This window comes from Cricetulus griseus, chromosome 3 (assembly GCF_003668045.3).
Source record: "Cricetulus griseus strain 17A/GY chromosome 3, alternate assembly CriGri-PICRH-1.0, whole genome shotgun sequence".
NCBI lineage: Eukaryota > Metazoa > Chordata > Mammalia > Rodentia > Cricetidae > Cricetulus > Cricetulus griseus.
Genome location: NC_048596.1, coordinates 276,451,837 through 276,475,975, shown reverse-complemented (window position 1 = coordinate 276,475,975; position 24,139 = coordinate 276,451,837). Strand labels below are relative to the sequence as shown.

The 24,139-nt window shown below is 46.1% G+C and overlaps 1 protein-coding gene across 2 annotated transcripts in view; it reads left to right on the top strand.

Moving 5' to 3' along the window:
• Window positions 1–23,939, top strand: part of Spock1 (SPARC (osteonectin), cwcv and kazal like domains proteoglycan 1) — a 472,211-nt gene extending 448,272 nt beyond the window's left edge. For both annotated transcript variants that reach the window (XM_035441548.1, XM_035441547.1), the window contains 5 exons: window positions 8,452–8,568; window positions 11,547–11,768; window positions 17,154–17,216; window positions 22,816–22,953; window positions 23,710–23,939. In XM_035441548.1, coding sequence (XP_035297439.1) covers window positions 8,452–8,568; window positions 11,547–11,768; window positions 17,154–17,216; window positions 22,816–22,953; window positions 23,710–23,900 — 731 coding nt within the window. In that variant the 3' untranslated portion in view covers window positions 23,901–23,939. The remainder of the gene's footprint in view (window positions 1–8,451; window positions 8,569–11,546; window positions 11,769–17,153; window positions 17,217–22,815; window positions 22,954–23,709) is intronic.
• The last annotated feature ends 200 nt before the right edge of the window (window positions 23,940–24,139 follow it).

The following is a 24,139-nucleotide window of genomic DNA, read 5'->3' as shown; positions in this document are numbered from 1 at the left end:
CTGGAAATTTGCTTGCTTATGTAGTATGCAATATAGCAGAGTATGTTATACTCCCGAACCCTGAGGAATCCAGGATGAACCCATTTACTGCCTGTCTGAGGGCACCTCATTGCTTGTTTTAAATGGGAATAGAAGCTGTCATTCCACAGCAAAGTTTTCATTCTCTGGGGACACCTCACATCTCTGGATGGCCCTGAAATCCTTCACTGCCACAGTCAGTTGTAGATTGTTTTCTATGGTCACAGCCTGTCTCGGCCAGGTCTCCTCTACAGGCAAATGCTGGCTCACCTGCTGGAAATACAATTGAATACAGAGTTGGCATTTATAGCCAACATTTTTGCATATTCAATAATACATTTTGCCTCGGAGTATAAGACAGGCTGTGAATTTTTCCTGAAGTTTTCCAAGCTTATTTCATTTGGCTAACTTTCCTTGCCAGATTATTCAAGGGGAAAACAAGTGTTGCTCTACTAATGCACATTTACAAATGCTGGGCAAATTCTAAATTTACTTCATTTTTCCAAATGAAGGGTTATCATTAGAATCAAGAGGACACGGAGCCTCCTCAAACCAGGTTAACCAGAATAGTCTTAATGGCTTTAATAGGAAATGTACCCACCCCAATTTCGTGTTGAACCATTAATTAGTTAACTCATCTGCTTCCTAGTTTAAAGTCAGTATTTGAAGCTCTTCCAAAGACCGCTTTTTAAGCTTGATTTTATTAGCAAGCTCCAGAATAACAGAGCCTTAATTCCTTCCTTGTTCCTGCTTATGCATAAAACGATACCTTCTGGAAGGGTAAGAGAACATGCATATATATTGATGTTTTAGGCACTGAAAGGTAAAAATGAGAATCACGTATGACACGGTTTAATTTAAGCACAGCCTGGTCTGTCAAGTGAGCGCCGGTTAGAAGTGGGATTCACAGTGTGTGCTTTACAAGGGTCTTCATGGAGCCCCCTTTACAACCACATGTGGCTCCAAGTGACAATATTAGCCTCTCAAGAGTGGGCACTATTAGCTCCCAAAGTCCCCCAGCTCAGAAGGGAGTGGCATCTTCCTGTTGTTTTTGAGACTTAATTATCCCAGCACTCTGCATCAGCTGAAAATAAGACGGGGGCTGTCATTGTCCCCATTTACAGGGAAGGAAGCAGGGGCTCCTACAAAAGTTGCCAGGTGTTTGAGACCAACCGGTTTCCTAGGCACTGGCATTCACAAGTCTAAAGGGAGCATGGTACCAAGCCTGCTGCTCATGCCAGAGAGGACTGTGTGGAAGAGCAGAGCAGGCATCATTGGGATCATGGGTTGTGATATAGGAGCAGATGAACCCTGAGTTTGGAGGCCAGAGAGCAAGTCTCCAGGTTTCCACTCACTCCCTGTAGGACTGGGGGGTGGGGGCGGAACTTCTCTGAAAGACGATACAGAATCAGGTCTTACTGCATAGCATGATGTGCACAAGTACCATGTGTAGGGGCTGGCCTTTACAATTTTGCCACTTGGCCAGTCACAGTGTCACTCTGTGCCCACAGACACAACACAGAATTGCCAGCGGCTGTAGTCTAGGTGACAGGGAATCGCCACCAGCTGTGGTCTAGGTGACAGGCCTGTGGTTGAGGGCTACTCTGCTTTAATTCCTCCTAGAACCCTGCTAGCCAGTTCTGTTTTACCTCCATTTCTCCGGCAAGGAGACTGAAGACTGGAAGATCCTGTCCACAGTCTCCTCTGCAATCCATATTCAGCGCCTTGCGTTCCAAAACCACTTCCTCTCTCCTGCCTTCCTGGTAGCCCTTGAAGGCAGAATGGTTTTTGTTGTTGCTGCAAAAACTGAATAAACAGCACCGGTCCACTTATTTACATATCTATTGGTTTATCAGAGCCACCATGCCTTCCTGCACCAAGTTCCCTGGTCTTGCAGCATTTCCTCCTCAGCCGTCCTGTCTATCGCTTTAGCATCATAGCTCCTGCTAAATGTCAAATACGCAACAACAACTGGAAGGAAGAGGAGTCTAGAGCCCCTTGGGTACCGCCAGCAGGAGGTTACAATGATGCCAAGGGAAAGCTAGCCTAGACAGGGTGGGTTAAGAAGGAACCTTGCCTTTGCTCAGATCCTGGCTCTGGGAAGTCTTATTCCAGCATCTAATCGTCACCAGATAGAAGGCTCAGCTGGACCTTCTGCAGAAGCTGCTAATTGCAAACACTCTGAGCTCATTGATCCAGAGCCGCTCTGATTAAGTAATTATTCACAACAGCACCTAGGAGGGCTGAGGGAGATTAGCAGGAAAGGGCCATCACACCAGGCCTCCATTGCAGAGAGGCCTCTCGGCTTGCTCCCAGGAAGAACTTGAGTCTGGCCCAACTCTTTAATTACCTTCTGAGGCACTAAAGTTTAAATTAAATCCGGATTGTTTTCATATTAGCCTCTGCAGAGCCCTGAGCTAAGCATCCGTGGGGCTGGCGTGGGAGGAGGTAGGGCTGTGGCAGGTGGAATAGTTTTTAACTTGGGCTCTCGAGCTGGAGAAGTTCATGCAGTGAAGAGCAGACCAGGAGAATCGGTCCCCTGGCAGAGGTGTACCGACACCCTGGGATGCTTGTGCAATGTTGGGTTTGCCATTTTCAGACATCCCTAGGGGGTGCTCAAATGCAGCTTCAGTGCGGGCTGCTAACACAGCGACACCATCCCAGGGGCCTACACCTGTCCCTCTGGCAGGTGTGAGCACTAGCTCTGAATGAGACTGTCACAGGCTTATTTGTTAGATCACTTCCCCAGTGTTTTCCACACCTCTGCACATGTCCTCTCTGAACTCTGGCCTCTTCATGGTCATCTTGTCACTAAGCTGCCACACATTAATAACCAGAGATGGGACTAGGATCTGAGCTAACCTGCCAGGTGCATTTTTAAAAAATTTCCCAGCTCCTCCTTTGTCAAGACTGCAGCTTACTCCAAAGCTTCCTCATCCACCCTTTACCAGGCCTTCGTGTTGTCTGTGGGAGAGAAGAGGGGCTGGGAAGGACTAGCCATCGGGGCCCAGGGACCAGCAGCCAGGCTGGAGGTGAGGAGCAGACATCATCATGGCTGCCTCTTCCTGACAGCTGCTCCCCTAACTTTCCCACAAGGTAATACTGACGGAGCAGCCATCTCTCTTCCTCCTTGTTGCCCTAAGCTGCAGGGACACAGAAAGAGGGGTCCTGTCTCTCTAGCTTTGGCCGCAGCCACCCATCTCCCTCTGCCATCTGAGTCACCTGCAGCACTTCCCATTGAAAGCCTTTGGTTCCAGCACCTTCCATCCCTGTTACAGCTCCATGCCTCTTGGGTGGGAAGGCGAGAAGGTGTGCAGTAGAAAGTGCCACACTGGCTTTCTGGGCTGCTTAGCTTCCTCAGAGCCACCTCTGCTTGCTGCAGTTTGGTCATATTTTGCAAACAGACAGAAGTCCACTGGGAGAGGGCCACATTACCTGGGCCCTTCCCTGCCTGAGTGCTATGGTTTCCTGGGGGAGTCAGCTGTCTTTCTGTGCGCTGTAGAATAATGTGCAGTGCTACTATTCTTTTCCCTAATGAAGCCCCAGTGGCTGCACATGTGACCCGAGGCAGGCTGCTCTGCAGTCCTCCCACATGGCCACTGTTCTCACACCAAAGCTAATGAAGGCCAGAGCCTCACTCTCTGCCCCCTCCATCCTGAACTGCTGGGCCAGCTGCTCTCTGTGTCACTGAAGGGGCTTCCATTTCAGGTGAAGGCCTGACCAGGTTTATTAGCTGCATTCATTAGTGCTGGCTCCCCACAAGCCCAGTCTCTCCAAGGAGGCTGCTCCCCACCAACCCTCCCAGCATAGAACCGATTCTGTAATATAGCAGCCTAGCTCCAAACCCCAATCCTACCACTTAGTGTAGCATTTGACTCGGGACTTTGTAAGCAACGTGCTCAATCAATCATTCATGCTTGCTTTCCATAAATATATTTGGAACAATTGCTATGTACAACCTACAACAAGGCTGGGAACGTGGGTGCCGGTAAGTCATACCACTCACCCACCCATAGCACGGCTTATCCAACTAGGAGAAGGCAGATAGAAACTGAAACCCCAGTCTCTTGGCCTTCTATTGGCACAGCTATAAAATAAATGAGGGGAGATGTTATTCTTTATATCATCAGCATCTCCTCGGGCTTAAAAATAAAGCATAACAATAAAACCCAACATATCATGCAGACAGTTGGGATATGAGTCCCTGTGACATGCCAGTAGCTGTGAGCTATGCTTTACTGATATCTTATTCCATGCAATGATGCCAGGAGCTGAGCTTCATTTTGCCATTTCACAGATGGAAAAACTGCAGTTTACAAAAAGCAGCAAGAGGGTTATGAGAGTCCATCAATACCTACATAATGAGAGCATCCTTCAAGCAGGTAGCGGGCTGCATTCCATGCTGAGGGCTCACGGTCCTCCTTTATGCTCTTACGATCAAGGGGAGACGGCACTGGGCTGGAAGACCTTGGGAAAGAAATAACCTTAAAGCTGAGATGTGAGGGAGACATGGGCCAGGCGATGGTGCTAGGGACATTGAGGTTAAGAGAGGCAGGGACAGCAGGACCAGAGCAGGAAGACCATGAGTTCATTCCTCAGGCCACTTAAACCACAGACTTAGGCTCAGCCAACAGAGCCACCAGGAGCCCCAGAAGTGGCCACACAAGAAAGTGACTTGACCCAATGTCCAATTCACTGTGACTGCTGGATTGGGAGGTTGTAGAGAGTAAGCTGGGGGGACAAATTAGGAGCCTTCTGTGGCTAACCCAGTGCGGAGCAATGGTGGAGGTCAGGGCTGGAATAGGCAATGGGGACAGTGAGAGAAACATTTTGTGTCCAACTGATTGGGAAGGTGAGGAACATGGAGAAATCCAGGGAACTTCCTATGTCTACTCTGAGGGGAAATAGCTGAAGGTGCCACTTCCTGCCTCTTGGAAGTAGCACTGCTGAAGGGGTCGTCACTGGTCCTGTTGGAGCAGACTAAGAAAGATGTAGTGACGTGACAGGAAAATAGGACTCTGAGCAGAGAATTCTTGGAGTAGGAGAGCAACTAAAACCCAGGTAGACAGGGAGGGAGCAGAACCAAATATAGTTGACCTCAGTGACGCTCACATTCTGTGAGGCAATGAAACAGACGAGGGTCCTGGTGGTCCTGGTTTAACCAGATGTCCTCAGGAGAGCATCATTAGTTCTGCAGACTGACTCTCCCACCAGGAGGCATTGGGGTGGGGCAGGACTCCACTGTGACAAGAATTGCCCCTCTTCCTGGTAGAGTACAGGACCAGCAGTTCTATTCTGGGAAATGTCATTTTAACCTGGGAAATATTCTCTGGCTTCCCAGTTCCGAATTGTGACTTCCAGTTAGTCCCACTATCTGGAGAGTGATAGACACCTTAAGAGGTAGCCAGCCTGCACTGTGGCTTCAGGGCCAAATCTGAACAAATAGCTCTCTGCAGGCCGTCGTCCTTTATTACTTCCTCTGGAATATATCATGCTCCAGGCAGGCAGCGCTTGGCTTTCTCCTCACAAAGACCGCACAGCTGAAGATACCATGAGTGAACTGGGCCCAGTAATTGGGTGTCTTCTATCTCTGTTTCTGTTCTGTGATCTCCCTCCGGCCATGCCAAGGCTCCCTGCTCCTAGACGTGCTGTTGAGTGACACATTCACTCGTTCGAGATTGCACTGCCTGGTTCCCTCAGCCGTCCCCAGCTTCTGAGCTCTGGGAAGCCTGGGGGGAATCCAGCAGGCTTGTGAATATACAGGTTACCTGCAGGTCTCAAGGTTTAGTTAAACATGGATGACTAATTTATCTTTCGGTGTGTGAGTGATTTCATTGCAAGTTGACTTGGCAATTTTCTCTGCTCGTAATGCATTGTAAATTGGTGGTGTCCTAGAGATGCAGGGGAAATGAGTGCTATTAATTTTCAATTTCCAAATGTGAGATTGACTGGAGAGTCCATGTCCTGTTTTTGGATAATCACACTACTGGTTAGAGCTGAGCAGGTCAGAAGGCACGGGCTCGATCCCCAGAGGCTTTGAGTCAGGGCTGATAACTGTGTGAGTGTGAGCATGTTCCTGGAATCAGACCCGGTCAAAATCAAGAACATCTGCCTTCAGCAGTAGCTGCTGTTTTCCCTGTTTGTGGGCACAGGTCAGCAGAGGTGTTTGGCAGGTGGTTTGTGGGCGCTTACTGTCTTCCTTCTCCATCCATCTTAAAGGCCGAAAGGAAGAAGAGAAGACCCTCATTTGGATAGCTAGTGATCATGGGAGCCTCTGCAAAGATAGGGGTCAGAAAGTAAAAGCCACCTTCACCCAGTTCTAGCCAGTGTGGCAGCCTGCACTGGTGGTAAGATCTAGATCCAGAGCTGCCTAGGGCGCAAGGGCTCTGCCAGGTGGGGAATGAGCAGCTTGAGATGAGACATGGAGCTGGGTGGTGGTGGTGCACGCCTTTAATCCCAGCACTTGGGAGGCAAAGGCAGGCGGATCTCTGTGCGTTCCAGACCAGCCTCCAAAGCCACAGAGAAACCCTGTTTCGAAAAACAAAAAGAGACGTGTGCCTGAGGCATCAGTTTGTACATTTATTTAATATTAATTCACTGACATAGGATTACACAAATAACCCACTTGCATGTATTTTGTAGGTGGTCAAAGCCAGTTTTGATTTTTTGCATTTGACTTATTTTTTCTGAAATGTACAGCACTCTTTTGCTCTAAGCCTACCTCTAAATATTCTATTTAAAATAATAATTATGGAAAAGAACTAAAGCCCTATCTGGCACAGTCTTCACATGGTCATGTAATTTGTTAAGAGCTTGAAACATGCTGTCAGGTTTGTCAGGACCTTATTATCCTGGGTTTGCAGATAAGGGAACTGAGATCCCAGGAAATTTTAGGGATAGGTCTGTGCTGGGCGATAAAGCTGAGATTCACTCCAGGCAGAGTGACCCCACAGTGTGACAGTCTACGACCAACAAAATAGTCTCTTCCACTTCCTACCTGTGTCTATGGTCAGGTCTCTGTGTCAAAGGCAAAGCAGCGTGTCTGGGTCTTTAGCAGCTTGATATCAATAGCTGGATGTCATGTAGATACCAAAGCCTGCATCCTAGAGGAAGAGAAGGTAGGGATGAAGATTTGCAGGCCGTACGGGGCAGCCTGGGCCTGTTGGAGAAAGACCTTTATCGAGTGAGGTCTGCGAAGCTGACTGCTGCACCAACCGAGGCTAAAGAATAGACACAACTGTGAAATGGGGAAAGCACCTGCTCAGTCCCTTCCCCTGCATTCTCCCCGACAGCAAGGCTGTCCGCTGGGGCTGAGCACTGGGATTCAGTCAAGCATTGTGCTTTCTGGAGGCTGGAGTGGGGTTGGGACGACACTCTGTGTCTCCATCATTGCTCTCTGAGGATTCCAGGGAGAGCTTGGAACATCAGCAGGTCTGAGCCAACAGCTGTGTCCTCTCAACGCTGGGAGAGAACCAGATTCAGCTCGGCATTAGAACGGCGGTGTGCTCAACTTCTTAGCTTGCTTGCTCTACTCGAGCTTTAGAAAAGCTAACAGTCGTGAAGGTCGGTTCCTGGTTCCCTTTTGGTCTTGTGGTTTTTAAACGTTTCTCTGATTGCTGACAGACATAAACCAGTTGTGTCTTCTCCAGTATCCTGATAACCCCCCACTGCCTGCATCCCCAGCCAGCATTCTCTCCCTCAGAATGAAGGTGGGCCCTGAAAGGGACAGCAGAGAGCACGACAGAGTCCACTCCCATGTTTTCACTCTTCCCTTCTTTTTGACTGCCCCTCTCAAATCTACAAGCCCTCAAACAGTTTGCACCCACTGCTACTCGTCACCCTGACTTTCTTGTTCTAAGTATTAGTCCCCATCACTCTGTCCTACACTAAAGTGGTGACCAGGGCGGAGGCAGAAAGGGATCTTCCGTGATGAAGACATTTGCTTGTCAGTAGTGGAGAGTTGCAATGAGTACATGGAAGGAAAAAACAGAGGTCAAATTTACAAGTCCACGTCGTCCCAGTACAAAATGGGGAATCCACTGCTCCTGGGCTATCATGGTGCCCCAGGCATTTTCTCCCCAGAAGCATGATCTGGTTAATCTCTTAGTGTGAGCATACCAGAAGGTGTCATGTTCTCCAGCAAATTGCAATAACAAGTTGTATGTGCTTGGCAAAAAGGTCTGTCAGTCAGACTTGGAGGACACTGCATAAATGTGAAGTGCCAGCAGCTTGCTTGATCTGAGACAGTCTAAGACCTGGGAATACAGCTCTTTCCTTGTCCCACGTCTGACTTGTGACAGTAGCACTCCTTGGGGAGGGGGCATTCAGGGTGTCTGGGCAAGGAGAATTGCCTTGAATGCAGCCTGACCGGTGACCTTGTACACAAAGGGCAGAAAGCACGGTGTTGACCATCTGCTGTGTGTTTCCCTGCAGCCTGCACAGACAAGGAGCTGAGGAACCTTGCTTCCCGGCTGAAAGACTGGTTCGGGGCTCTTCATGAGGATGCCAACAGAGTCATCAAGCCTACCAGCTCTGACACAGCCCAAGGAAGTAAGACCATTCTGCTCTTGCTATTCCACTATAAGGATCTCTTCTCAGTTATCAGACACGTGGGTTTAGCCACAGTACATATTGGCTAAAGAAAGAGATGTGCATTTGTGGTGACCTGGTCAAAGTGTTTGCCCAGCCTCCTCCTTCAGTCGTTTGGGTGGAACTGTGAAAGCAATGCTCCCTGTTTGAAGGCCGGAGGTGAGACATTAGTGTCAAATCCACTACTGAGCTGGACCAGTCTCTGAGCTCCAGCCCAGTGTGGGGGTCCACGCGCTTTCCCCTATGTGAGGGTAGCAGAAGCAGGAGCATCATTTAAAGACAGGAGGCAGACTGGCCTGAGCCACCTGGCTAGATGGTGTCTCAAAGAACAAAAGCAATGATCTTAACTTTTGTTGGTTCTCTGATACCTGGGAGATCAATGAAGAGCACTGATAGAAGGGTTTCTTAGTATAACAGCTTCACTCTGTTGCCTCAATGGCGAGATAAGTCTTGCTTCCCAGAATACCCTTTACATGGGGCAGTATGGGGGCAGGTCCTGGTAGCCGTGTTTATAGGATGATGAGGTGAGAGAGGTTTTTTGTTTTGTTTCCCATTCCTCCCAGAGGTTCCCTGGGAGTTTGTGTACACTAATTTCCATCTAGAAAAGTTTGTCTGTGAGTATCCCAACAGCAGCCCAGCCCCAGGTTTTCAGAATAACTTCTCCACAGAAAGTAGGTTGTTAGGGAGAAACCTCATTGAAGCCTCCAGTAGGTCCTTGGAGCCTTTCTGTAGACAGATGGGAGCCTGGGAAACACTTGTATACCCAGGAGTAAACTGAGTCCCCAAAGCCACTGTAAGTTTGATGTCCTGAAGCCATGGGGTAAGAATGGTCCTATGAGGCCAGAAAAAAGAACAACACATTTGTCATCCTATACATGCTGAAGAGGCAGCCCCGGAGCCTTACTCTAGGCCCCATTCTCTGTCTCTGACAGCTGCAGATGCCAGGTGCAGGTGCCGTTTTCTGAAACTGGCAATAGGTGGAGCAGACTTGACCTTTTGATTAAGCCACACACACAGGTTGGCATTTTTATATCTTCTGGTTGACAAATCAGGAAGGTCATTCAAGAAGAGATCATGTCATACCCCATAGTCTCATCTGAAAAAAACAAATTAAAGGATGTTATCCTTTGGTAGCAAAACGAATAAATTTACTTATGTGAAGATTTATGTGAGAGGGTAAACATCAAGCTGGCTAGAAAGCCCCTATAGCTGGAAATCAAATATTCTCAGTGATACAATATGCCACAGTGCCGAGGTTATTCAATATGGAGGTCTCCCCTCAGAGAGCTCCTCCTCTAATTAATGAGCATCAGCAGTGGGGGTCCCGGGCTCCCCTAAGAGTCCCCAGGAGGTTGCTGCAGCCCTTGTATAGATTTCTGTACAGATCTGTCATGCGGCTTCATCTTCTCTGAGTCCCACTAAACAAAGGCTCCCCGTGGTGTCCATGAAGGGCAGGGAACACTGAAGTTGTAGGTTTTTTTGTTCTTTAGGGGGCCCACTACCCAGCTCCCAAATAAGCACACAGAGGCTTACTCTTTCTTATGAATGCCCAGCCTTAAGCTTGGCTTATTTCTAGCCAGCTTTTATCTTTCTCTATCCTATATACCTTTCCTTCCTTCCTACATCATGGCTGACTCCTGATGTCCTCTCTTCCCAAATTTCTCCTCCAATTTTTTCTCTCTGCCTGCCGGCACCGCCTATTCTTTCTCCTGCCTAGCAATTGGACACTCGGTTCTTTATTTAGACCAATCAGGTGTTTTAGGTAGCGAAAGTAACACAGCTTCATAGAGTTAAACAAATGCAACATAAAAGAATACAATGCATCCTTGCATCATTAAGCAGGTGCTCCACAGCATAAACAGATGTAACACATCTAAAAATAATATTCCACAACATGGAGTGGACAGTCTAACTCATCGGGGCCCTATGCCGCAGATCCTGTATCCCAGACATAGCACCGTAAGCCAATGGGATGCTTCAGGACAGATGTGTCAAAGAAGGCAGAGGCGAGCCTGGGAGAGAGCCTGGTGTGGGGACTCTAGATCTGGACTGGGGTGCCTGGATTTCAATTCGAATTCTGAAATCATATGGTCTTGCTATTTATCTATAAGGCAGAGATGACGTCATTTCACAAGACTGCTACTTGGATTTTGTGAGATAAGTGTATAGTGCTTAGAAACACTTTTATCTGTGCCATCCTAGGAAAACAAAGCCAGTCCTGCAGACTCAGTGCCTAGAATAAGCCAGGATTTTGTTATCCCTTGGCTGTGCGAGAAAGATGGGCTTGGTGTCCATCCACAGGGCTGTGGCTTCCAGAGTGTGGAGCTGAGTGCAAGCAAGCATTCCTGCGTTTACAGTCTTCATGAAAAACAACTTCCCCTTCCCTGGGGAAATAAGAAAGAAATGATTGTCTGAGTTGATTTGGATTCCATCTCCTGTGGCTCCTTGGGGGATTGCAGAAAAGAAGAAAGGTTGCAGAGGCAGGATGTGGGGTGCTCTGCCCTGCAGCCTCTGACTGGGCCTCTGGGATAGATGAGCCTCTTACACCTGCTGTTGTCTCCCCCGCTCCTTTCTCCAGTGTTTTGAGTCTTCATTTTTTTCCTAAAAAGAGAAACTCAGGTTTCAGTATTATATGGTTTATGTTTTAGTGTGTTTGTAGTTTTCTTTTCAGACACATCTTGCAAGCAGGTTTATAGACAATGGGGCTCCTATTTACAACACAGATACATTATCATAGGCAATGGTTTCTCTTTTGAAGATATTTTCCCCAAAGTTGGCTCCTGCTTTTAGGATATTTACACGTGTCATATAATAAAGGGAAAAGCCAGAAGGGAGGGCACAGTAGGGTGTAACCTGGCCCCTGGAGGGGGGTCACCAGGTTAGGGAGCAGCAGGGTGTGCTCCCTGCCTAGAAGGCTGAGGTACCCCTCTCTCTCACAGGGTTTGACACCAGCATCCTGCCCATTTGCAAGGACTCCCTGGGCTGGATGTTCAACAAGTTGGACATGAACTATGACCTCTTGCTGGACCACTCGGAGATCAACGCCATCTACCTAGACAAATATGAGCCCTGCATCAAGCCTCTCTTCAACTCCTGTGACTCCTTCAAGGACGGCAAACTCTCCAACAACGAGTGGTGCTACTGCTTCCAGAAGCCAGGAGGTGAGTAAGCGGGGACCAAAGGCCCGGCAGCCACACTGGGCATGGAGGGCACCAGAGACCCATGCACAGAAAGACACAGCCATCCGTCAGTCACCCTATGGAAAGGGAAGCCCAAAGGGGCCTGTCTGCTTTTAACATGGCATTTCAGGAAGCTAAGAGTAAAATGGTGGTGTCTCTTCACAAAGCAATTACTTCCTTTGGAAAAGCGTCCTTAACTTACAGTGCTTAGCATTTTCATCTATAAAACGGGTGTGCAGAAACCTTCACCACATGGTTCTCAATGTCACCATGAGATTCTCAGTGTGAAACATACTGTAAAAATGTAAGAGGATCGTATTTCCCATTGTCACATGAATTCTCCTTAACTACAGTATTATGCTGCTAACAAAATCACAGCTAACAAAGCACACCACATCTAAGGAATATAGGAAGGGCTATTAGGTGTCTCCTGTCACCCAAAGTCAGGCAAGCCAGCATGCCTGGTTCAGTATTCCATCCAGAGGCCTCACGCTGCTTTCCCATGGCCGCCTTTCCTGTCGTCTCTGACTCCTGGGGGCTATACCCAGTGGACCAGAAGTCTGGCTGGCTGTCTACGAGTAGTATTTAAATCATGCAATATCTATGCATGTGCACAAAGATGCTGGGACATACATGTAAAATGTAGACACTCCAGAGAGCTTTCAGTGAAGACTAATTTCATGTGCATATTCACGGGGTTACCATGGCATCCCCAGGGGCAGAGCACGCACTTTTACATTTCAGTACAGCTGCCAGTCTGCCTTCCAAAGGAGTTGTGTTAGATATATTTGATGAGAAAAAAATTTCCCAGTACTGCTTTTCCATGGCACTATCAGACCTAGCCACTATTGCCAAAGTGGGTCAAAACAGTGCCGTACTGCCTTCTGACTTCAACATCTGAGTAACTGGGACATTCTTAAGTCTCTGTTTCCTTGAAATAATTTTACATTCTTTGTATATTTTTCTTATTGGAATTGTGTTTTGTCTTCTGTAGGAAAATGTCTATGAACTTAGAGCTTGGCTAGTGGCGGGTATTGTAGGTCTACGTTTCCCCCAGCTTTGACTTTGTGCGTTTTTCTCATTAGTGAGGCAAATTTTAAAATTTGAAATTGTTCCATGTCTTCATTTTCTTATTGTATGTCTTTTTATAAGTCGTAATGCTTGCATTAGGCTTTGAAGGGTATTTTTTTTCACTTGAATCCAGTAAAGCAACTTTCTGATGCTTCTACTGACTTTGGTGGTTTTGTGTTTCTTCAAATCTGCATTACTCTACCTATGTGTACACACTAGAGGAGGCCTCAGCTTCTACTCCAAGCTTGGAGATAACAACCTCATTGCCTTTTTTAATCATTAACTGACTATTCTCTCTTCTGTCAGTAGCATGTCTGATATATAGGCATGTGTCTTAGATTTATTCCTGAATACTAAGACCCACTTTCATAAATATCCATAAATCAATTCTATCCCATTTTAATACAAGAGTTTAAATCACAGTTGATCGACCCTAGGTCTTGGTCTATTGTAGGTCGCGCCTCTCTTGCTCTGAGTAGTCATGCTTTTCTGTGCTCCTGAACTTAGGATGCATTTGCCCCATTTATTAAAAGTTCCTCTCAGCTGTATGATATTGAGTCCTTGTACCTTAGAGGCTTCTCATAGCTGGTGGAGTTGAGAGTTTTCAGGTTTGTGGTCATTGCGTTTCCCATCTTGGCATGACTGTAAATGACTCCTCATTCCCTTCTGCTCCCTCGCTAAATTCTCTGTCTCCAGTGGCTCTGGTGTTTTCAGGTGTAAACTGCATTGTGTGCAAACATTGATACATTTTTCTGTAAATATTAAAATACAATTGCATTGTTTTCCCTTCCCTTTGCACCTCATTTCTTTCTGCTCCGTAACTATATCTGCTAACACAGGTTGGAGCTAAATTATAGCAGTTGTTTTACTTTGGTCTAAAATGCTCCTGGCAAAGAGCCTAGCCCGCCCACTGTGCTGAGTATACTCATTGCCGTACCTTGAGCTAGGTGCTTGGCCACAGGGCTATCTCTGGCCAGGCTCCCCCTTGGCATGTGGGTGGGGTGAGGGAAGAAGTCAGGATTCCTTCCTAGGTGTGCCTAGGAATGATCCAGGGTTATTTCTGAGAAAAATTACTTTTCATTTTCACTATTTCCCTTTTATCCCCATGTTGTTGTTTGATTTACTGCATTATTTCCTGAAGAAAATTAGAGATGATGGGTGTCATGCTTAGAATTTATTGGTCAGTGTTGAGTACATCCAAAGCTCCAGGGTTTTCCCCAGAGCAGAGCTGAAGCTGTAGATGCTACAGATTGTTGTCTGGTAACTTTATGGCTAAGGCCCCGATGACCCAAGACCCAAGGGAAACCTGAGATATTGTGGTATTCTCGTTTTATGAATGCTTTAGTTTTCTAAGATTTTTCCCAAGTTTTTTGGAAGTTGTCTTTCTAGGAGATATTTAGTAGAAATATTTGAAAATATTCCTGCTTTCTTCTTGGAAACATGAAGCCATCGTAGTTTTTTCTTTGACGGGTGATGTAACCACTGTGCCTGGAAGCTGGCGGGATGTGCTCTGGCTTGAATGAGAAATGTCCCCAGCTGGTGGCGCTGCTTAGGGAGTCTGAGGAACCTTTACAAGGCAGGGCCTCTCCCCACTTCCTGAGGCCTCTCGGCCTCCTGTGCATAGGGGAAATGTCACCAACAAGCTTCTTGCTCATATCTGTATGGTGTGCCTTCTGGAGTCCAGTCCTCCTGGACTTTAAGTCAGAATTTCTTTCTAAGTCACCTCAATGAAGCACCATGGCCAAAAGCAACAGAAAAGAAACTATGCATTTAACTGGAGTTTTTTTTTCCGCCAGGTCCCGCTGCCCTCAGTCCCCCAAATAAGCACACAGTTGTTGGCCAATGGCTCGGGCTTCTTATTGGCTAGCCCTGTCTTAATTATTAACCCATTTCTATAAATCTATGTATTTCCATGTGATCTTATCTTACCGGAGAATGTCCATACCTGTTACTCCTCCTCAGCTACATGGTGTCTCTCTCTCTCTCTCTCTCTCTCTCTCTCTCTCTCTCTCTCTCTCTCTCTCTCTCTCTCTCTCTCTCTCTCTCTCTCTCTCTCTCTCTGCCTACCTTTCCCAGAATTCCCCTCATCTACTGTCCCTGCCTATCTCCCTGCCTCTATTGGCCAAACAGTGTTTTATTCATCAATAAGAGAAACATATATACAGAAGGACGTCCCCATCATACGCAGGAATCTTTTTCTGCTCAAGGACCTTAATTTCCTGGAGGTCACTTTAGCCCTGCTCAGTGTGTGTGTTGTGGCTGGGAACTCTAGAATTAGACTCTCGTTTCCTGGAAACTTTTCTGCATTTAAGTTTAGTCTTTCTCAGCCTCAACAGAAATGTTTCATCTAAATTTCCTGGCTTCGGGGGTGAACTTCCTCTCTTTAATTTTCTACTCGTTTCTTCCCATGTCACAACCATCCTTGAGCCTGCCATCTGTGTCCTGAACTCTGCTCTTCCACAGTCCACGTTTTCATTAGCGCCCCTGACTTAGCAAACCCTGCACTGTGTGCTGTCATCCCCTCAGCAGCAACTCATTTCCAGGATGGGTTTTTTTCATTTTAAAAATGAAAAAAAAATGTGTGTGTATCCTTCTCGTCTGCATTTAAGTAGATTTCCATTGGTTTTGTTTTTTTCTTTCTTTAAATAAGTTGTTTTTGAAACTACTGCAGGAAGATTTAAAGGAAACATGGTAAAACTAGAACATGGCTCTCTTCCAATCAGTCTGATCATCCTTCTGTATACCAACTGTCTCTACTCCGCCTTGGATGATAAGTATCTATCTCATATGGCGGTTGTAAAGATTTTTAAAAAGCTCTAGAACATTCTAACACTTGAGTAAATGGTATCTATTTGTCATAGTCAGTACTGGCCTGCCTTCCTTCTCACAGTGGAACTGGATTTGTTTCAGTCTTTCTCTTTACCCTGAATGAAGTAAGAAACACGCATTTTGCAACCTACTATTCCTCACCTGCCTGGTGGTGTTGTAAAACCCATACAGTAACAGACAGAAGTGGGTGCTGTAGAGACAGACAGTTAAGAATGCAGAGGTGCAGAATTCCTTCCTGTGTCACAAGGACGCTGAGCCACGGCAGGACCTGCCAAACACATAAGGCTGACAAAGGCAAGTCATGGACAAACTGTAAAATACCAATGACATCAATTGTTACTTTTGCCTGGTAGTAAATTCTTCTATAGGGAGATCTCACAGGCCCATGCCCTGTTATCCACACACTTCGCCATGTGGCTCCCTGTCTGTCATTCACGGCAGTTTCCTCCTGGTTGTGCACACAACATGTATTTCTCAATTGAGGACTCAGAGGCTGAAAGTAGTGGAGGGATGTCGGGGTCCTGAGTTTTCAGGAAGCAGGAAGAACTGTGGTGGAGTCTGGCTCTGGATTGCATCACTTGCTCATTGCCTTACCACATGGCCACCGTGTCCATGAGGGCATGCCTGAGAGCTCCTGATGGGGAATGTACTACTGTGTATGTTTATCTTATTGATTGTTAAATAAAATACTGTTTGGCCAATGAAATGGCAAGTTAGGCAGGATTAGGAGTCAAAGAGGATTCTGGGAAATGTAGTAGCGAAGTGATGATCCAGACAGGAAGTGACATAGCAAGGAGACTCATATTTAGGAAGGACAAACAGGAAGTGGGCCCTTTTTCCCCTCCGCTCTTCCTCCAGCAGCACAATGTGATCCACTGGCAAGGAGGGACGCCAATAAGGTGTCTGATAAGATAAGTCTTATAAAATATATAGATTTATGATCATTGAGACTGAGCTAACAGATGAGGAATCCTAGCCATTGGCCAAGCAGCTTTGAACCTAATACTAGTTTCTGTGTATTCATTTGGGCCTAACTCAGGCGGGCGGCTGGCGTAAAGCGCACATGTGGTGGTGGGGTTCGGCGGCATTGTGAGCCCTGGCTAGTTCGTCTGTATATTCAAAGGTCTTGCCCTCTAGAATAAGCCTTAGCATCTGCTTTTAGCTCCCAAAGGATGTTGCCGAGTAAATGAAAAGGCCCTCCAGCCAATCACCTGGTGTAGGTAGGAAGTGTCCCATGTTATATAAGTGGCCTCCGCGTGCTATTTTTAAGTGCCTTGTGATGTGGAGCTTTCCTTAAAATTAGTAACACTAATGGCCTGGATTTGTTTTGTTGCACAGTCGACAGCATATGGAGCAGTCCCACACCCAGGTGTGTTGTTGCCAACACTCCCCATCAAGAGTGCAGTCAATCATTAGAGATTATATTCTGTACCATCTGGAAACTGACTGCTGTAAATTATTTTCTAGGTCTCCCCTGCCAGAACGAAATGAACAGAATTCAGAAGCTGAGCAAGGGGAAGAGCCTGTTGGGTGAGTACAATTCCTTGCCACTCATTAGAACAACTAATTAAACCATCCACATCTCTTGTAGCATTCAGCTTTGCAGTGTTTATTCAATTAGGGACAGTGGCTTGTGGAAGAAGTGCCTCATTTTCCCCCAGCCTGAGCTCATGCAAGCAGCTGGCCCACAGACAATGCCCTCTACTGGCCAGAGGTCAGGCCAGGGTCAGCCGGCAGCTCGGCCATGCTCACAGTACAGCTCTCTGATGCTCCCTCTCTCTGAGGCTGGCTACACTAACTCTTGGGTTTCTCCCTGTCACATAAAGCCATCAAATGGAGCATTTTCTCAGCTCTCAAAATGAAAGGCTTTTCAGTTAGGCTATTTCTTCTCTTCCCCAGGGCTAGTTGTCCATTTAAGGAACAAGACAAGTTGTGACCCTGATAGAATGGAACAGATAGGGTCAAAGGACATGTGCCTCTCTGGATGGAAGTCTCCCACCTATTTAGACACGGCTGCTTTCTCCTTGGGGTTTAAGGCAGAAGTAAGTCAGTTGCAGGAGTACCAGCTCCCTCTCGGTCCTCTCAGCTCTAGGATGGGGAGGGGGCATGGGGTGGTCATTGCTGGCACACTGGCAAATCACATTTGATGAAAAGGGAACCTGCTCCCACTCCCTGTTAAAAAGGGCAGACAGCTGAACACAGTAATCAGAGGCATGTGCACTCCCGAAGCAGCCCACCATTTCAGAAGTTAATCTATTTACTTTGAGGGATGGGCACATTGTTTCTAAGGATCCACCAAATGCAAGCATTCTGTGAATGCTTGCTACTCATCTTCTGGAGTTTTGGGTCACCCCATAGTGCACACCCCCTCTTCCTTCTAACTCATTTCTATGGCTTGTACTTTTGAACTCTTGCAGTCTTGGTTTGTCAGTGTAAAACACATCTTCCTGGCTGAAGACACAGTGTCTGGATATCTCCTCCATAGGTTTTATCCAACTCAAGGGTGTCTGGTGGCTAACTGTATTCTTCTATAAAGGGTAATGTTTTAGGTTGGGGGATATATCCACAGTCTACATGGAGTTTATGCAACTGTAGTATTTTTAAAGCTCCGTGGCAATGGTGATTTTGTTATCATTCATTAATGATATATATATATATCTATAGATATATCTATAGATATATAGATATATATAGATATATAGATAGATATGCCACCTGACATGTCTCATTTTCATGCTCCTCAATGCACATGATCCAGCAACAACTTCCCACCTTTCTCCTACTATAATCTCACGTGTGTCTTGTCTCAAACCTCCCACATTCTGAGTTCACTCAGACTGATCCATACAAATGCCATCTACACTGCTTACAAATTATTTTCTGCATGGAGAAAATCTCCTAATATAACAACTGTGTGTTCAGGGATATTCAGACTCAAATAAATAAACGAAACAAGCAACAACAAATTATAATCAGTTATAATTACTACCTACTTAGAAAAAGCAGTAATCTTATTAAATTATACATTAAGTACAACACCTGCTTCTCACCAACCTGAAGGCTCGGCCCAATTTTGATTTATTTTGTGGTCTATTAGGTGCTGTGGTTTCTAACCACTGCTTGGGGGATGTGCAGCATTTCCCACACTCTCTGCTTGTTCTCTTCCTTGTCAGTCCTTGACTGAAACTCTCTCACAGAGCTCCCTGCCTTTTCACTGAATGAGGGGTTGAAAAAAGTCTAATCCTCTTTTCCCTCTATGTTTCCTGAAAACTAAAGCTCCTGTGTGCTGGCTGGAGCACCTAGGTACCCACCATCTTTCTGAAGTGCTCCCTGCAGTGGTGGGACACTCCCCCTTCTCTGTCTGACTTGGTCTCTTGAACCTGGGCACCCTGAGACAGCCTGGTGAGCGCCATGCTCAGGGATAGCTTCTGGGAGCCTGGGCAGATGACTCTGGTGTGAGAGCACCAGCCACTCATGTAGGGGACCTGGGTTTGATTTTGAATACCACACCGTGCTCACAACCATCTGTAACTCCAGTAGCAGAGGATCCAACACCCTCTTCTGGCCTCCACGGGCACCAGACATGCGTGTAGTGTGCTGACAGACATGCAGGGAAGACATTCATACACATAAAAGGAACAAATCTAAAGAAAAGCATTTGAAGTAACGCCTGTCGAGCCTGTGCTCATCTATATCTAACTAAGTTCACTGACTCGAAGAAAACCCGATGTTCCAACATTACCTTTGGGGAAAGTATTATTCTGTGAAATAAAAAGTTAAATTTTATAAAGCAATTATGCCACAAAGACAACAGAAACAAACTTAGTAGAAGCCACGGTGGTCACCAGAAGCCTGGTGTAAGGTTGTAGCTCCTCGGATCACCCTTATAATTCCCCAGAGAGGATGAACTCATTCATAATCATGAATAAGGATTACCTACCTTTATAGAGAATAAGACTGACATCAGATTTCCATGGGTAACACTGGTTTAGAAAGAAAAACAATAGTATCTCAAGTGGAGATAACTTTGAACCTAAAATTTTAAACTCATTCCAATATATTCAAGGCGATGATCAGATTCTTGGACTACCTAAGATAATGTACACAAGTACATTCCATAGGAAACCATGCAAAAGAAACTCTAAATGAACAACAGCTTATAGAACATTTTGATTGCCAGCACTTTGGAGGCAGGAAGATCTCTGAGTTCAAGGTCAGCCTGGTTCATTTAATAAGTTCCAGGCCAGCCAAGACTACACAGTGAAACATTATTTCAAAACCAAAACACTTTGATGGCAAGCTAGGATAAAAATTCTAGACTGTTGAGGACAACAAAAGCATGGATGTTTAAATATGCTACATTTCTGATTTGCCAAGGAAGAAAGAAAATACAGACTAACTTTAGACCTCATTTGGAAAGACTATCCTGCTCTGTGCAAAATATCGGGGAGTCCTCAATAATATCAGAACTAAAAGGTGGTGATTTTCATATGAGGCAGGAAACAGGCACCATGACGAACATGAGTGACAGGCGTGCTGTCAGAAATACAACAGAGTAGCCCGTGTGACAATCAGTGCCCATGGAGCAGACTGACATACTATGAGACAGGGATTGCTGATCGTAACTTTAAAGTATTTTCAAAGTTACACCAAAAACGGTTGTACAGAAAACTGAAGATGGAAAATGTTCCTTCTTATAACATGATAGATAACATCTAGGAAAGCAAATACCTAAAAAGTAAGACATACCATAGGCTGTCAATGTACTCATTACTTTAAGACTAACTGTAATAGGCTTTCACAAATAACGCAGTTCAAGTAGACACAAATTGCATAGAGAATAATTGAACAATGCGATTCACATTCATATTTACATATGCAGTCATGCAGATTTGCATGAAACACCTGTCATGGGCAGCCTCATAGACAAAACACATTTTTAACAATCACATCTCAAACTCACTAGCCCAGACAGTGAGAAAAAAAAAAAAAACATGTCAAGGAATTAAATTAAAACCTAGAGAGTATTTTAAACTGAATGAAAATATAAAAGGGATAACACCAAACTCCACAGAAACAAAGTGAAGCCGATAAAATCACGAATGACTTCAAACACATTATCAAAGATAATGAGCAGAACTAGAATTTCAACTCAAAACCCCAAGAACACAATAACCAGAAGTGATTAAGGAATAAACCAGTGAAATAAGGAGTGCCAACACAGCACATCAGAGAGGGTTGGTTTCTTTCAACAAACTAATGAGAAAGAGAAAGCTTGACAGTGTGAGGCAAAAGGTCCTAAGTTAAAAGTGAACAATCTCAGGATAGATGGAAAGCATTTCTGAGCCTCATATTTGATGCTGGGGGAAAGGGGAGCTGAAGAGATGACTCCAAGGTTAAGAGCACTGGATGCTCTTGCAGAAAACCCGGATTCAGTTTCCAGCACCCAGGTGGTAGCTCACAACTGTCTATAACTCCAGTTCTAGGGCTTCTGATGCCTCCTTAGGGCCTCCATGAGAACTGAATGCACACAGTTCATAAATACACACACACACACACACACACACACACACACGTTCACACATGATAAACACAAATTCTTTTAAAAAGAAAATCAAGATCAACTTTTGACTCAGAACCAGAAAAAAAAAGTCATTTCTAAAGGGGTTCTAGATTATGTTGCTGGTCCGTGGAGCAGAGCTGCAAAATAATTCAAAGAAACATGTGTTTAACATCTCTTCACTGTGACAGAACACCTGGTATTACTGCTTACAGGATAAAATGCACAGTTTTGGAGGGCAGTTTCCATCAAGAAAATACAGGAAGCTTACATGCCTCCCCATGACATACTTTCTCTAACTAGACTCCGCCTCCTACCTTTCATCCACTCATGCTGGCAGAAGCACAAAAATAGATGCAACCCAGCATGGCCACCTGCAACCCCATGGATTTTTTTTTCTTTAGGGACTCCCACTCAGGTAATGCCAGACCCCTGATCTCACCTCAGAAGGGATGCTTGGGGCTAGCCAGTATGGAACGAAGCTGAGATGTATGAACAAGTTATTTTAACTGCAGACTTAAGCATTGATAGACACTTGCAGGGAAAGAAGCACACCTAGCCCAGACGTGGGCTTCCCCAAGGAGGGTGGCACTTAACCGTGTTTGCAGCAGCCAAAGTTACAGTTTTGGTGGGATATGAAATTACCTCTTCAAAGGGTTACTAGAACTCTAAATGAGATCCCAGGGTGGCTCCTGAGGTATGCCAGAAGGATTCCAGCTGATAAGGTAAAACCCAACACTACCAGAAGCACATGAGAAACTTAGAGCCCTGTCAAGTGAGGATCTCAGAAAATATCTGAAAGAGGGGCTACATGGGCTCAGGCCCTAAGCAGGGTTTGCTTTTATTTTAAAATCCACATTTGATAATTTCAATGCAGAAGGAGTATCGTTGCTCTGTGGGCAATCTTGATGGAAAATCTTGTGGTGGGATTCTTTACTTTCAACTGTCCTGAGGCTTCGGTCAGACTTTCGAGAGAGCAGCTGCTTAGCCATCCCACGCCCCTTAATTGTCCATGTCTTTTTCTATGCTGCTGTACTTCCAATAATGCCAGCCTATTATGAATCCATACAGGGATTAACCCATTGATTAGGTCATGCCCTCAAAGACACCTCTCAGAGATGCGCTTTACTAATGTGAATCCAATCAAGTTGATAAGATTAATGATCAGACTCTGAATTTTTATCACAAGCATACTTGAGCAAAAAACATGAAACTCATCAAAATCCCTCGTTCTATGTTTGTTCAAAGGAAATAGGTTATGTGAACATGTTTAATATATAAAGTACATTGCTTTGGTCAGTGCCCAGAATATGTGTAACTATTCGATGCTCCTGGCTATTATCAAGTCTAATTGGGGAATGAGCTCTCTGGAGTCCAATGTGTACCTCCTCTTCAAGGCTGAGGTCCTTATAATGTTTACAAAATAGTAACCAACCAGCCCATGCTTTCCTGCCAGCCCTACAGCAGATCTTTAGCTTACACGAAGGCCCCCCTCCCTGTCTTAAATGGCATTAACCCCAAGCCTCTATGCTTTTTCTCTGACTTAAATTGGCCCTTTTGTTCCCACAGGAGCATTCATACCTCGGTGTAATGAGGAAGGTTACTACAAAGCCACGCAGTGTCACGGCAGCACGGGGCAGTGTTGGTGTGTGGATAAATATGGGAATGAGCTGGCTGGCTCCAGGAAACAGGGCGCTGTGAGCTGTGGTGAGTAAGGCCTCCCGCACCAGCCCCGGCTGACCCAGGGTTCCTCACTGTGTGGGGATCACAGAAGAATCTCAAGAGCCAGCTCTGGCTGTAGTGAGTCTACCATGGAGACAGAAATGCTGGAATTTCATGACCTCTTGCAAAGCTGATTTTGCTAGCAGCAGATACTCACCAGTTCCAGTGGGTCGACAAGAGTTTTTGATTCAGGGGACTATTACTGGGACAGCACTTAGGATTGGGCCCTGGTCTTGTTTGCTTTCTCTTGCTATGATAAGGACCATATTCAAAAGTAACTTGGGGAGGAAAGGGCAGGAGCAGGGGATTAACCTGGAGAGACTGAAACAGAAGCCTAGAGGAATGCTTTTCCTTCTCGCTCCCCATGCCTTGCTCAGCCTACTTTCTCAGACATCCCAGGGCCACCTGCCCAGGGATGGCCCCACCCACAATGGACTGGGCCTCTCCCATCAATCACTGACCTAGGAAATGTACCACAGATTGACTACTGGGAACCTGTTGGAGGCATTTTCTCAGTTGAGGTTTTCCTTCCCCAATGTGTCAGGTTGACAAGACCTTAACCAGGACAGGTTTCCTCAGAGCAGTTAGTTCACAGGGCCACGCCCTAGAGACTCGAGCCGAGTTCCCACACTGCAGGAGTAAATGCCCTGGTTTTATCCTACAACTCCTCACAAGCACAGGGAGCCTGCTTGGGCCTTGAGGGACAGTGGAGCTAACCCGAGGTCTTTCCTTCCCTGCTAGAAGAAGAGCAGGAAACCTCCGGCGACTTCGGCAGCGGTGGCTCCGTGGTCCTGCTGGATGACCTAGAGGACGAGCGAGAGCTGGGACCAAAGGACCAGGAGGGGAAGCTAAGGGTGCACACCCGGGCAGTGAGGGAAGACGACGAGGATGAAGATGACGACAAAGATGACGAGGTTGGGTACATATGGTAGTGCCCACAAGGAGGAGGACTCACTTTGGGCCCAGATTTGCAAGTCGCTTCCTTTGCCTGCATTTGTATCTAAGACTCCGAGGCCCGCAGGCCTCTTCTCCGCTGTTGCTCTCTGTACCAGGGTTAAGGTTTGGAAGACCCCTTCCCAGAGCGTTCTGAATTTGCATACAGTTGTGTGGGAGAAAGGATGTTGTTCTTGTTTCTTGTTTTTGTTTTCATCAGGTGGGAGAATGGCTGGCT